Below are 13,841 nucleotides of genomic sequence, written 5' to 3'. Positions count from 1 at the left end.
GGGGGGTGGGTGTTCCTTTTCACATTGTTATATATGGATGTGTTATTACTATATACAACATTTTATTGATGATATTATATTAATTATAATTAAAGTATAAATTAAGGAACATTTTCATGTATAAGTGATAGAGCAGACTGTGCAAGGTGGAACTTGCCCAATATTGTAAACCGGACTTTCACCAATGTTATTTACACCAGCAGTAAGTCAACTTCTTTTGAACTGGAAGACAGAGAAAACTGTTGATACTTTCGCTTTCAAAGCTATTATTCTTAGACCGCTGACAAACATCTGCTAAAGTTCGAGTGAGGCAAGATCCAGAGGACATACGTGTTGAAAACAGTAGAAGGTTCTAAAGACTTCATATCTGTAGCAATAAGTGAAACTTACGGAAAGTCATGTCCTGACTGACACATATAAATACGGCAGCCAGAACACCCCACCCCAACTCTCTGATCTCGAGGAGACCTGTGTCCATGCGTGGAGCAGCATTATCTGTGATCAGGAGTCGGCCGCTGCCATTACTCAGGCAGATTTGTTGGCAAACTTGTTCATTGCCTTGCTAGTGCATATTTATATTATACAATAAATACCTTAGCCACCACAACTGCAGTCATCAGAGTACCCGGCATTGACTCCCAAGGGAACCGCTCGCCCTGCCAACCTGTTCCACTACTGGATACTACATTGATCCCAACAACATATTTCAAACTGTGCACATATGTTGATAAAGACGGACCCAGTTTACCTGTCAGGTAAGAAAAGTTCCTGCACCAATATCTGTATACAGTTTGAAATCTGGACCGAAGTATATGTTCTGTTTGTGAAGTTCATTCTTGCTTGTTACAAACAGTTACTTTACTTTCATGTTTAATAAAGTACTGTCTTTTGATTTGTGTGTTCATTTTGCAACAAAAATTGTGAACTATGTGTTTGTACTATGGGTTCTGTAAATGAATCTGCCCATGACGAAGTGAGAATATTACTGCAAGGTGACTGGTTTAATATGTGCACTATAAGAAATATTATTGTAAATATTATAAAAATTTACTGCTGAATAAATCCAAGTGCCTAGCTCGTAGTATACAAAACACAAGATGCTAGAGTATTGATGAACATACAGTTTGTTAATGTTTCATATCTGTTTAATTTTCTCTGTTTATGACCGAGCATTTTTAGTTGATCTAAGCTTTATGAATACATTATTAGTAACTTCTTCGTGTGTACTTGGAACAGTTTTAATGCAGTATTATTAAATTGTAAATGTATAATAATCCAATTGCTCATGAAAGTTACAGTATCTACCTGAAAAGCTAAATTAATTGTATTTCTAATTCTTGTTCATTGTTATACAAACTTGGGAATGTTAAAATTGTTCACTAGATGCTTGGCATGTATGTGGATCTTTGTCTTGCTTTATAGGCAGTAAGGTGACTGGCTTCATATCCTTAGTAATTTTTGGAAGTGTATGTTCATATGGCATGGACTGTGAGCTATGCATGTAAAATTAACCTCACTCTATTTACCAATACTTTCTGTTGGTACTAAAAACATTTTTTTCTCCGCTCCCCGCACTTTTTTTGTTGTGGTCTTCCTTAAGGTGGGCTCAAGGTGCAAGATGCTTTCTGTTAAGTACTTAAGCATCACATCATGAAGGCATTTGGGAGGTAAAGATCCACACATATTCTTAAACTCTGCAATAGAGATCAGTAAGTGTCAGCTCCACATTCTGGCCACTTTACTCTCATTGCCCTGGGTAGTGCCCAGAGACAGTGTGGACACAAAGGTGATGAAGAGAAAAGTCCTGGCTGGGAATAAAACCTGATCTCGCAGCCTATAACCAGTCACTTTACTGGTTGACTGTATTCTGAGTAATGTGAATTTTTGCTTTCTCATCCTAAATGTTAATTTCTTCTAGTTTCCTTAATCTGATTGAATTGCTTTAGTTAAAATTACTTCCTTTATGTTGCAGCAGTAAAAGGAAGTTAATTAGCTAATCTTTGTGATGTTGCTTCCAGTCATGCTTATTTCATCTTTCCACTTCTAACAGGGCTACTTTCTTACTGCAAAACTTAAGAACTGTGGACCCCCACCTAAAAGAGCACCTTTCATCTGAATAATTTTTCACAACACAATATATGAAAAGATAGGAATGATGTTGCAGTCATCTTTTGAACCACTTCTTGGCTCATTCAGAAATCTATACAACTTCATGGCATAATGCTTAATTAAACAAAGGGACAACTTTATAGTCCAGCATGCACGGAATTAAGAACATTTAAAATGCACGGCTAGCGTGTTTTGAAAGTCTAATAGAGAAATGACAATGTACCATCATGGTTTTATGGACCAGGAAAGAAAATATAAATATCATTTGATTAGTATAATTACCTGAAATTTCTTATATAAATTCTTTTATGTAAATGTCCTCAGTGGGCCAGGTTTGTTTACATAAAAAACAGTGTAACCCCCCTCCCCATCATTTTTTTTCTCCTACCCAGTCTCTTAGGACTGTCTAGATATGGTATTGAAATTGGAATGAATAGTGTATGTTAACATAAGTGCTTTGTTTTAGTGTTGTAAAGGATGTTACAGCATGTAAAACAATTGACAGTGCATATTTTGTTATGTATTTAGTACTAGACATTCATTCTACTTTTTAATAATTTGTACACTATTAAAAGTTCTGACACTAATATTTCATTGTGGCATGAATATATCGGTAGACGCAGTTCATATGTGAAATCTGCATTCCAAGATCCTGGATATAATAAATCACTCTCTAATAACCTATTTATTTATGAGTGAGTAATTATTTGGTATAACCATATTGGCAGTAAATGCCTCTGAAAGTACTAAATGGAGAACTGGGTGGTACAAAAAAAAATTATATTTTTAAAAAAGTAAACAACTGCACGGATTTAAATGAAATCAAAATAAATTTCGAAAATTTGCATATAAAACATTTATTTTGTTCAACAGATACATTACATGGAAATGTATTTTTCATTCTGAATAAAAAATAGTCATTTTTAGAGTCATGCTGTCAGAATTTGAAAGTGTAAGTTGACACTATGGTTGAATTTGTTAGATTACCATATTTGTAACAAAGGTAAAAAGCTAGTTTACAAAATCTGGTGAGAGCTGTTTCAGTCTTGTAGTCACTGCAATGAAATCCTGAAAATATGTGGCCTCTTGAATCACAAGATAACATCTGATCAGCCATTACCCAAACTACAAGATGGGTTCAGAATAAACCAAGGACGTGGAGGACCCATACAGCACTGATTCTCATTAAAAAAAATAATTGCAAGTTAAATGCTTATTTTTATCATTCAAAATGTAAATATTATTTCCTTATAATGATTCAGCCAAACTAGTATATCTTTCTGTGAATGTACTTAAATATATCCTACACAGCTTATATGAGTTTCATTCAAATGTTCAGAGTCTTGGTATAGCCCTAAAGACCAAAATGAAGGTGGCTAAATGATGTACTGCAGGACATCAAAATTTTAAAAGTAACAGCTTGGTGAAAGGAGGCACAGGACAGGGATAGTTGGAAGGCTGTTATCAAGGAGGCCAAGGCTCATAAAGTGCTGTAGTGCTAGATAAGAAAAAGAAGGTATAGGTGTTAAGTTGTAATATCAGATTCAGAAGATAAAGTCTTAACAGTATTTCAGCATTATGAATATTCTTCCAATATATTAATGTAAGTGATAATATTAGACTATTTGAAATCAAACTGAAAGTTCCTTGTCTGAGGATGAAATAACATATACAAGAACTAAATATTAACGCTTTTAGCCATTTGGTAATTGCAGTATCATTTGGAACGTGTGTACTCATGATAACTTCATAATCAAATCATAGTGTACTGTCTGTTGATGATCACTGCAGTTTCTGATATTCATAAACACAATTAACTGAGAAAAGAGGATTGATAGATTCTAACATAACATTTCCGTAATAGTTAATTTAAGAATGCCCCAAGTTTTCTATCTAAAATAGTTTAAAAGAGGTAATATGATTTATTATTTGAATTTTAATTGCTATACTTAAAACTTAAAAAAACAAAGTAAACCATGTAAATAGAAAAAAAAATGGTGGGTGATCTGTAAATGTGGTTGATATAAATAACCGAAACTGTCTGCTGTTAACTTCAAGGAGTCTAATAAATGAGACAAACCAAAGGAGTTCTGTCTTCTGAGATTAATGCTATGTAATCTGTTGAAAGTCAACTGACATTTTATAGGAACATGCCGCCTCCATCTTCAGGGTCAGAGAATAAGTCAAGCAAGAAACGAGCCCATGGCTTATACTTTGACCCTAAAGATGGAGGCAACATGTTCCTCCAAAATGTCAGTTGCCTTTCAGTGGACTACATGGTGTTATATTCCAGAAGACAGAACTCTTCATGCCCACTGCTGTGAGAACCCCAGTTCCTATCAAACAGACCAACTTATGTTATAGGGTAGCTAAGATTCACATTTTTAAAAGTATTAGACTAAAGAAAATACTCCTCCTAGCACTGAATTTGTTTCACTTTACAGAAATGGAGAGGATAATGGGTGATATGCTACATGAATGCTTCAGAGTTTAATTCAACTTGTCACTCTTTTGTTCTCTTTGATGCACTAAGCTTCTAGGACCAGCTTATGGAATATCACTTGAAATTGCTCATGCGGTCTATAATATCAAGTTGAGTTCCAGTGTATTCCATTGCAGAGAAAAATGCCTGTTTCAGACAGGTCTGTTTATAGTCTTTTCACAATTTTGACAACTGAGCTGTTTTCCAGATCATCCTGCAAAATACTCAGTGGTCGTTTTTCTGAACAATTCCATGCTGAACTTGAAAAGCAGATTAGCTGAAGTATTTCATCCAGTGTTTTCAAGCCATTCCATCTTCATCTTTCTTATTGTCCAGTCGCTTCAACTGTGGAAAGATTAAATGCATCCATTATATTTTTCATACTCGACATTTTGGATGATCAAAATGGGCACCTATTTGAACTTCACATTTTACCTACATCTGTAATAAAATTAAAATTTGACGTATGTGAGAAATCATAATCTGCATAAATACAGAGTGATTCAGAAAGATGAACACAATTCCAATTGACTATATTTCCTGAACTGTATGTTGCATTTGAATTCTGTAAAGTACATTTGAAAGAGGATGTTACAAAGTTTCTAATACTACCGCTAGTGCCCTCCATCACTGGATCCTGGGCCGATCACGTGTATCAGAGGAGAACGTGGAGTGCATTCGAGTGAACTTTGAACGCAGCCCAATGAAGTCAACCCGTAGTGCTAGTAGAGAACTTGGACTATCGCAAACAACTGTGTGGCGTGTACCACCTCTTCCCACAAATTTGAATGACCTAAGAAACTGTATCACAGCTGCGGTGAACTCAGTGACGCAAGATATTTGTCATCGAGTGTAGGATGAATTCAGCTACCGTCTAGATNGGGGGGGCACATTGAACATCTATAAACTTCCATGTATGTATAATCAAGTGTAATTTACAGAATTCAAATGCAACATATAATTCAGGAAATATAGCCAATTGAAATTGTGTCCATCTTTCTGAATCACCCTGTAGAATGGTTGTCATATTACAGCAACATGGTGCATGGTCCAGCTGCTTGACAGTTCAGTTTTTCTGTATAATACTGTCTAGTCACCAGCCTTAATATTGGAACTTGAGAATACCCTATTCCTGGAAGATAGGGGTTAATATATTATTCATTAATTGGTTGTTTTGAGTGATGTATTTACTTTAGTTGCTGGATTCAGTTAAACAATTAACTGGATTAATATTTTCATACAGTCAGTTCCATGTTAGCAGGAGCAGGTTATTAATTCTTGTTGATAATATTATTAACAGGGAAGGTACTGTACTGATTGACTTTTGTAGCATAGTGGTAACTCTTTGTATCTCCTGCTTTGGTGTTCAGTAATTCTGTATCACAGACTGCAGGACTTCAATTTGGGTCTCAGAATAAATGGCAGCTAGTTCTCTACAATTCATGTGACTAACTGAAGTTTACATTTGCATGAGCTTCATTCTTCATGAATCAACTTTCTGATTCCATCTGGTTGCTGGGAGATGATATAATGAGGCAGATTCACAAGCATCAAGTCAGTAGCCAACTTCTTGATTTCATACTGGAGCTGTTTTAAGTGGAGATTTTTTTTTAACGATTTGTGTACCTCCCTCCTGCTCAAGCTATCACAGGACTAATATGAAATATTGTTACTGACTGATCACTAATGACTACTGGAAGAAGACACATTCCTTGACCACAAGACTTTCCTGATTATGTGTAAGTACTCGATGTTACAAAATGTTTCCACATAGTTACAATTTGAGTCAAAACATTTGCAAAGAATGTTTTTCAAAATGTAATGTTTCTGACTTGCTATGAATTTTCATTCCACTAGCTCAACACAATCTTTCAGCAGATGAAACACAGTGGTAGATATGAAGCTTCTTCACACCATCTCTCACTGCATAATTAGTACTTATGATCAGTGACATTCTCAAGTGAAGTAAATGTCGCTGCCATGAAAAGAAGTAGAATGAACTGTACAAACATCTGCAGGTTTTTAGTTTCAAAGGTTTTTATAGACAGAAATATGTGAAAATGGTTTATTCTTTTAAACATTCTGATTGCATTAGAATTGTCCAAGACAGCTGAGAGATCTGTTTCAAGAAACACAGATGGCAATTAATAGTCACCACGGGCTAGACATCCAGTTCTGGATGGCATGCATAAAAAGAACAATTAGAGTATTCTATACTAATACATCAAATTTTTAAAGACAGCATTCATATTCCACTTTTATGCCACACATTTTATAATGTAATAATTATCATGTATCCAGTTTTACCACTACTGTAGTTCAGGGGTGGGAATTTCTTAATCATGTATTTGCCTGATGATGGCTTTAATAGCCGAAACATGTAGCTGAGCCATTCTTGGCCTTGACCTTGATATTGTTGTATTGTGACAGATTTTAATAAAGAAATTGAAGAAACTCCACCTATACCAACATACTGTAATAGCTGCAGATTTGTATTGGCACACCATGCTGGCAGGTGGAACACTGTGTACATGCTGCATACAAGGAGTTGGTAATTAAGCATGACACAACTCCTCTTTGTTCTGAACCTGTACCTGCACTGGAGTGTATTCTGTGGTTATCTCCCTGGGAACTGCAGCGAAAGCGTGCTTGTATATCAAGGCAGCAGAGATCCCTCCAAGTATGGGGCCCAGCCAATACACCTGTTTAACAAGTTTAATTCAGTTAAAAAATTAACAGTTTCATAACATGCATGCTAAAATCCTACAAATTGTGTAATTATAAACATGCCTTTCAGCCTCATTTACCTATTGTAAGATCCTTGGCATTTCACCTGTCTGCATATTAATGCAGCTGCTCACCATATTTGATTGTTTTAACTCAATGTGAAGGGTTGGTTTGACAATTGGGTAGACTGATGAATGGGAGTTTCGTGACCATCATAAGAACTTTATAATAGGAAATAAATGCTTTATAGTATTACAGAACTTACAGAGTGGCATGTTCCTTGTGCAACAAGAATACTGCACATAAATAAAGTTGTGAACTACACATATAAAACTGAAATTGATAAATACTTTCATACTTATTCTTTGTTGGGTTTATGTTCTGCTGGTTACATGTCACATTCCACTCTGCATAATGCCTCTGTTCATGGTTTGCGGTTTTCCTTGGTAGTTCTGTGTTACTATGTTTAGCGTCAGTCAGGAAATTGACTAATTTTGTGGCACCCACATTCACAAGAACGTTATGGATTTCACTCCTTACCAAGCTGATTGCAGTCCACACGCATGTACAATAGGTAAAATTACAGAATAATTTGTAAGTAAATAAAGTAAACAGTAAAAGTAAAGGTATTCATGTTACAGGCTGTGGAGGCTCGTACGGTTGTGAGATGTTGAGTTTCCCACAGTTTCTAGACAGTCTGCTCATAGATGGCAGTAAGGTTGTCAGCCTTACGCTCCGGCTGCCCTTTACCCTCAAGAATATTTCTGGTACTCATTTCTGTTAGAGGCTGGGTCAACCCCAGGGCCATAGTGCGGCTGGAAGGTTTAGGTAAATTGAAAAAAATCCAATGACCTCATCAGGATTTGATCCTGCGACCTCCCAGCTTGTAGCATATTGCCTCAACCAAGTAAGCTACCATGTGCCTGTAGGTACATATTGATTTCTAGATTTTTGTAGACAAGAGGTAAAAGATTCTAAGCTGAATGGTAGCACAAATTCCCTAAATTTAATATGATATTACTTTAATGGTGCATATCATTTTGATTTATTTCTGCCTTTCCCAAATATTTTAACTTTTCCACAGTTTCTGAGGATTTATTAGATGCCTCAGTACCATCACTTTGCCATTCTGGTGATAAAACATGCACATATACATAGTTTATTCTGCTTTTATCTCGTGTTATTGTACTGTTAGTCTTTGCCTAATGAATTAACATCATAAACACCAGCACCTGGTTCAGTCTGAATCCTTTCTCAGTCTGTTGAATTTTACTGAATGACATATCCTAAAGTGAAGTTAAAAGCATTCCCTCATTTCAGAGTCCCTTTCAATCAGAGTTTTCTGGAATATCCGATTGAGTGAGAATGTTGNTCACCGCCGTGAAAGCCTCAAATCTTACATGTTGTGAATTATTTCTCCCTTATCTCTGTCTTGAAGTTTATGAATAGTCAATGCACTATATACATTTCCATTATTTATCTTACGTAGTACTTGATATATGCAGAACATTGTGTTAATAGGGTATCTGTTATGTAAAAGTCCATATTGATGATCTCAAATAATTCTCTGTTCTGATATAAGAATGTTATATAAAACATTTATATGAAATTGATAATATTTTAACATTTTATATTAAACCTGATTAAAATCTTGTATCTGTTCATGGAATTCCATATAAAATCACATTCGATCTGTCAAATGTTACACTGATCCATGAATAAAATGTAAGAACACAGTTCTTTCACTGTCCACTATAATTCTGTCACAAAACTGGCAATAAACTTACCCAGTGATTTTCCCATATTCCTGTTATTATAGCAGAACCAAGGGTACGTGCAGGATTCATACTGGAACCTGTATAATCCAGCTGTAGAGCACAATGAAAATAGACTTAAATGCTTGCATTTTGTACAGTACTTATCTGTGCTTTAGAAATGGGAGCAGGAAAGCTGAGCTATGCTAGTGTGATTGTAATGAGACATCGAGAGAGAAACAAGAAGTACAGAGCATCAGGTGGAAGAGTGCACTAAAAGGTGACAGAGATGAAAAGGATATAAAAAATAAAACAGGATTTAATAAAATTCAGAAGCAGTTAACAAGAAGGATTGCTATTTGTTTTATAGTTTTAGACAAGTCTTACGGAGAGTAACAATGAATACGTATAATTCCATGGCAAGTATTATAGCCTCTTTGCTAGGGTTGGGTGGAAAAAGAAACAATTTTCCAAAGTCTGGATTATTTCCACTAATTTTCCATTCAGCATATCAGAAAATTATGAATGCCAGGAATTTGATTGAAGATGTAATTTTTTGAACATTCAACTGTGGACAGCCCTTCAGAGTATGTTCAGTATCTTCATTTGGAGTCTCTGTCATCCATTTGTTTGGATTAAGTTTGGATAATAACCAGAGTAATTATATAATTTTAAATATAACTAAAACAATGGACAGTGCTCGACATAATTTTATAAAAGATTCAGTGACTGATTTCAGTAGTGTATTTTTTTGAGAATTTAATTAGTTAGATTTCTTGTTATTGTTGGACAAGATATCTACACTTCCCCGCATGACATTCATAGAAGTAAATGAGCTTTTTAATTGTTCGTGAAATGGGTTAATGATACAAAAGAAAATGAAGGAATTATACAGATTACAATAACATATAATAATTCACTGAGATCTTACAAGACCCATATTATGAGTTCCTTTAGGAAATGCAAAGCGAGTAACCAATGAGCCATTATTATTCAGAGTTCAAATCTCACTATGGCAGTGGCACTATAACTTATAGGGGATTCATATTGATATGACACAATCAAAATTTGTACTTACTACAGCAAGGTGTCCCATGGCAATGGTAAGTCCAATGGCAACAGGAGCCAGGCCCTTCACTTCAGAGCGGTTCACATCACACACCCCAAACACTACTAATACAAGCACAAATCCAAGGAAGTACTCAATACCAAAGCCTTGTATAGGTGTCACGCCATCACTTAGTAGAGTAATGCCCAATTTTTTCTGTGATTCTAGTGGAGTTAGAGCCTGTAACAATTCCATGAACATTACTGTCGTATGATCCCATCTCCTTGTCAACCTGTTTCCACTGAAAAAAAAATTAACTGTTGTACCTACAGCATTTGTAAATGAATGCTGACCAATATGCAGTATGATAACTGTCAAGCAGTAATGTTTAATTCAGTATAAAAGTCGACTTCAGGAGCTTTATAAACATATCTAACTTCCTAATCAATTATCAGAAGAATTTATTGGGGTAAACTGATAAAGTACACTGGGAAGAGAATTCTTTATTTTCTTCACCTGTAGAAAGAAACGAAGAAACTATATCCTATATATTAAATATAAATAGTCTTAAAGCTGTATATTATTCATATTATCATTCATTGGTGAAATATGGAATAATATATTGGGGAAATACATCAGACAGTCATAAGGTCTATGTTATACAAAAGAAAATAATAAGAATAAAGATGGGAGCGGGCCCAAATCATACATGTAGAGATCCATTTAAAAAACTTGACGTATATTTGCGTTCATTGATGGCATTTGTTGTTAATAATTTGGATAAGTTTCAAACCAATAACTCTGTATATGTGAGTGGTACCAGAAGGAATGACCACCTTCCTATACCTACAACACATTTATCATCCTATCAGAGAGGGGCGTATTATCAATGAACGCAAATATACGTCCATTGATGGCATTTGTTGTTAATAATTTGGATAAGTTTCAAACCAATAACTCTGTATATGTGAGTGGTACCAGAAGGAATGACCACCTTCCTATACCTACAACACATTTATCATCCTATCAGAGAGGGGCGTATTATCAATGAACGCAAATATACGTCCATTGATGGCATTTGTTGTTAATAATTTGGATAAGTTTCAAACCAATAACTCTGTATATGTGAGTGGTACCAGAAGGAATGACCACCTTCCTATACCTACAACACATTTATCATCCTATCAGAGAGGGGCATATTATTCAGGTGTCAAGCTATTTAACACTCTGCTGTCAAATATCACAATTTTTAAAAAATGATAAAGAGCAATTTAGGTTTGTTTTACAAAATTATTTGCAAAGTAACGCATTTTACTCTATTGATAAATTTGTCGAGCATGCAAGGGACTTAAGAGTTAATAAATGGTCTGTGTGTGTGAATTATATATTGTTGAGACTTGCTTGTTGTAAGTGTAGTAGTATGTATGATGTCTGTTTTTGTTATGAATTTTAATATTTTATAATTGTAACTATTTTAATGATACGGCTTGCCAGTGTGTGTGGAATGGCAAGGTGTGAATTTGACAGTAGTTTTTCCATGACCCATGTGTGCTGTCATGACAACTTGAGCTATCTGTGAGAGGCCTGATTATATTTTTTATTGGACAAAGGATGAATGATGTGTAATCATCATGAATTTGTAATATGTGACATGTTTTATATCCAGCTCTACAGGGAGATGATCGGATCCATGAAGTGAAAATAAATGTAAATGTAAATGTAAATGTACTGGGCGGAATATAAACCATCGCTACAATTCTGCAAGAACTTGCTCTGTGTTCTGGCAGGGATGCTATATTTTATATTTTATTGATATAAGTGGGACAACTTCTCAGTGTCCAAAACACTCAGACTTCTGCTAAGTTTACTGTGCACCTTCAGTGTTGCATGAGCTTCTTAAGGAGCACCAACTTTAGCTAGAATCAAAATTCTCCAGAATGAAGCTCTCTTAATAACCATTAGCTCTGCTCGTGGAGAGTGAAAAATTTGTAATCTATGGGCAACAAAGTTGGGCATTATGGTTGCTGACCATCCAGACAGCAGAGACATTTCAGTACACAACTTGACTTAAGAAATCCAGATATATACTTGTCTCATGGCAGTATCTGCCTTGTACCTGGCATTATATCCTTACATCCCTACATCCAATTTATTACAAGTATTTTTACTGTTTGTCAGAGTTTCTGATTTGTTATTGTTTTAACCTTTAAACGCTGAGCTTTTTAAGTGGTGGTAAGCTTGAGTTGGCCGGAGTTTATTTAAATGACTGCTGCTGAAGCGCGTTTAAATGTCCGTTCCTGTTAGGGCGTTTAAACAATTTTAAGCATTGTGTTTAAAAATGCTGTGTCTAACACAATTTTTATGATAAATGGATGGAATTAACTTTGTTTGTATCAGCAAAGAACATAGTCTCGCATATTACAACGAAAGATTTGAAAAATTTTATACAAAAAGTTATACTCTATTTTCATTTTTTTTTTCTTTTAATTTTGATGTGTACTGCAAACTTGGTGTCCCAGTTATTCAACATTATAAATTCGTTTCTGTTTGTAACACTTGACAAATTTTAGCAGTCCCTGGTGCCATAAAACAGATGGAAGCAATAAAATCATTTGGTTCTCTGTTGGAAAACCTTACACCTTTGTTACACTCTTCAGATTTTCGAATCTTTCGACTAAATGACTGAAGAATGAAAGCATGGATATTCAAGAAATGGCTAGAAGGGTCCCGTCTTCAGTGCTAAGACCTTCCGTTATAGCTGCAAGAGATTATTGCCCTTTCTATGGGCCTGAAAAGACAGCTGCATCGTGGCTGAGATACAGAGAGCGATCTGTTTTCTGTGTGTTCGTAGTGAAATCGAATACTGTAGTTTCATTTCAGCCTATATATACATCAAGAAGATAACAAAAAAGGTATGTACATCGAATTTTACTATATATTTTTAACACATTAATCTGCAGAATCTGCAATAAAAGTACTGGCTCATGGATGAGTTTAGGCATAACTCATACGTATATTCTCTTTGTTGTTATTCACTTAGGTATCATTTTAATTCCTCGATTAGGGTTTTACTCAAGTCGGTCTGGTAATTACTAAATTTAAAAATAAATATTTAGGACTGTGCATGCCCTTCTACTAGCGGCGCGTGCGCGCGATTCCCTTACTCATCACACGCCCGAACGGGTCACTTCGGGCGTTAAAGATTAAAGGCCAAACAGTGAAGCTTACTTCAAGAATAAGATCTGGTCAAGAGCGTCTGAATGGGCTCTAAATTAAGAGAAAGTGACTGGCAAACCGTCAGTCGTAAAATGACTTTGAAACGAAGCAAAAAGTAAAGAGGAATTTTGTAGAAACGAAGCGGTAGGATATGTGGAAGACGAAGGCGAATATATGCCATAACCATGGTGGGTCTTTGGTAAGGCACTGGTGTATGGTTAAGAAGTTGCGTGGTTGGAAGACACTGGCGTAGACTTGGGAAGGTACCGGGTTCTAGACCACGGTGTCTTTTGTCAATAGAAATTGAAAAGTTAATAAATAAATACGATTTCTCTGCAGCTATAAACCAAATTCTACAATATAAGGACGATCGCAGACAACTACAAAATACATGGTCCGGTGGTCTAGCGGTAAGGCACCGGTGTTGTTAATATAAGGTTCGTGGTTCGAAAACAGAAGTATTTTTGTAATGAGATTTTTATTTAATTATATAGCAACATGTAAC

The 13,841-nt window shown here is 35.4% G+C and overlaps 1 protein-coding gene across 1 annotated transcript in view; it reads right to left on the bottom strand.

The window, feature by feature from the left end:
• Window positions 1-4,499: 4,499 nt before the first annotated feature.
• The window catches only part of LOC111865165 (aquaporin AQPAn.G), a 46,722-nt gene continuing 37,380 nt past the window's right edge, over window positions 4,500-13,841 (bottom strand). The window contains exons 4-7 of the mRNA XM_023852949.2: window positions 10,151-10,360; window positions 9,106-9,186; window positions 7,186-7,293; window positions 4,500-4,936 (exon numbers count right to left, since the gene is read on the bottom strand). Coding sequence (XP_023708717.1) covers window positions 4,892-4,936; window positions 7,186-7,293; window positions 9,106-9,186; window positions 10,151-10,360 — 444 coding nt within the window. The 3' untranslated portion in view covers window positions 4,500-4,891. The remainder of the gene's footprint in view (window positions 4,937-7,185; window positions 7,294-9,105; window positions 9,187-10,150; window positions 10,361-13,841) is intronic.

This window comes from Cryptotermes secundus, unplaced genomic scaffold, assembly GCF_002891405.2.
Source record: "Cryptotermes secundus unplaced genomic scaffold, Csec_1.0 scaffold178, whole genome shotgun sequence".
Taxonomy (NCBI): domain Eukaryota; kingdom Metazoa; phylum Arthropoda; class Insecta; order Blattodea; family Kalotermitidae; genus Cryptotermes; species Cryptotermes secundus.
This window is presented reverse-complemented; position numbering and strand designations above follow the sequence as displayed.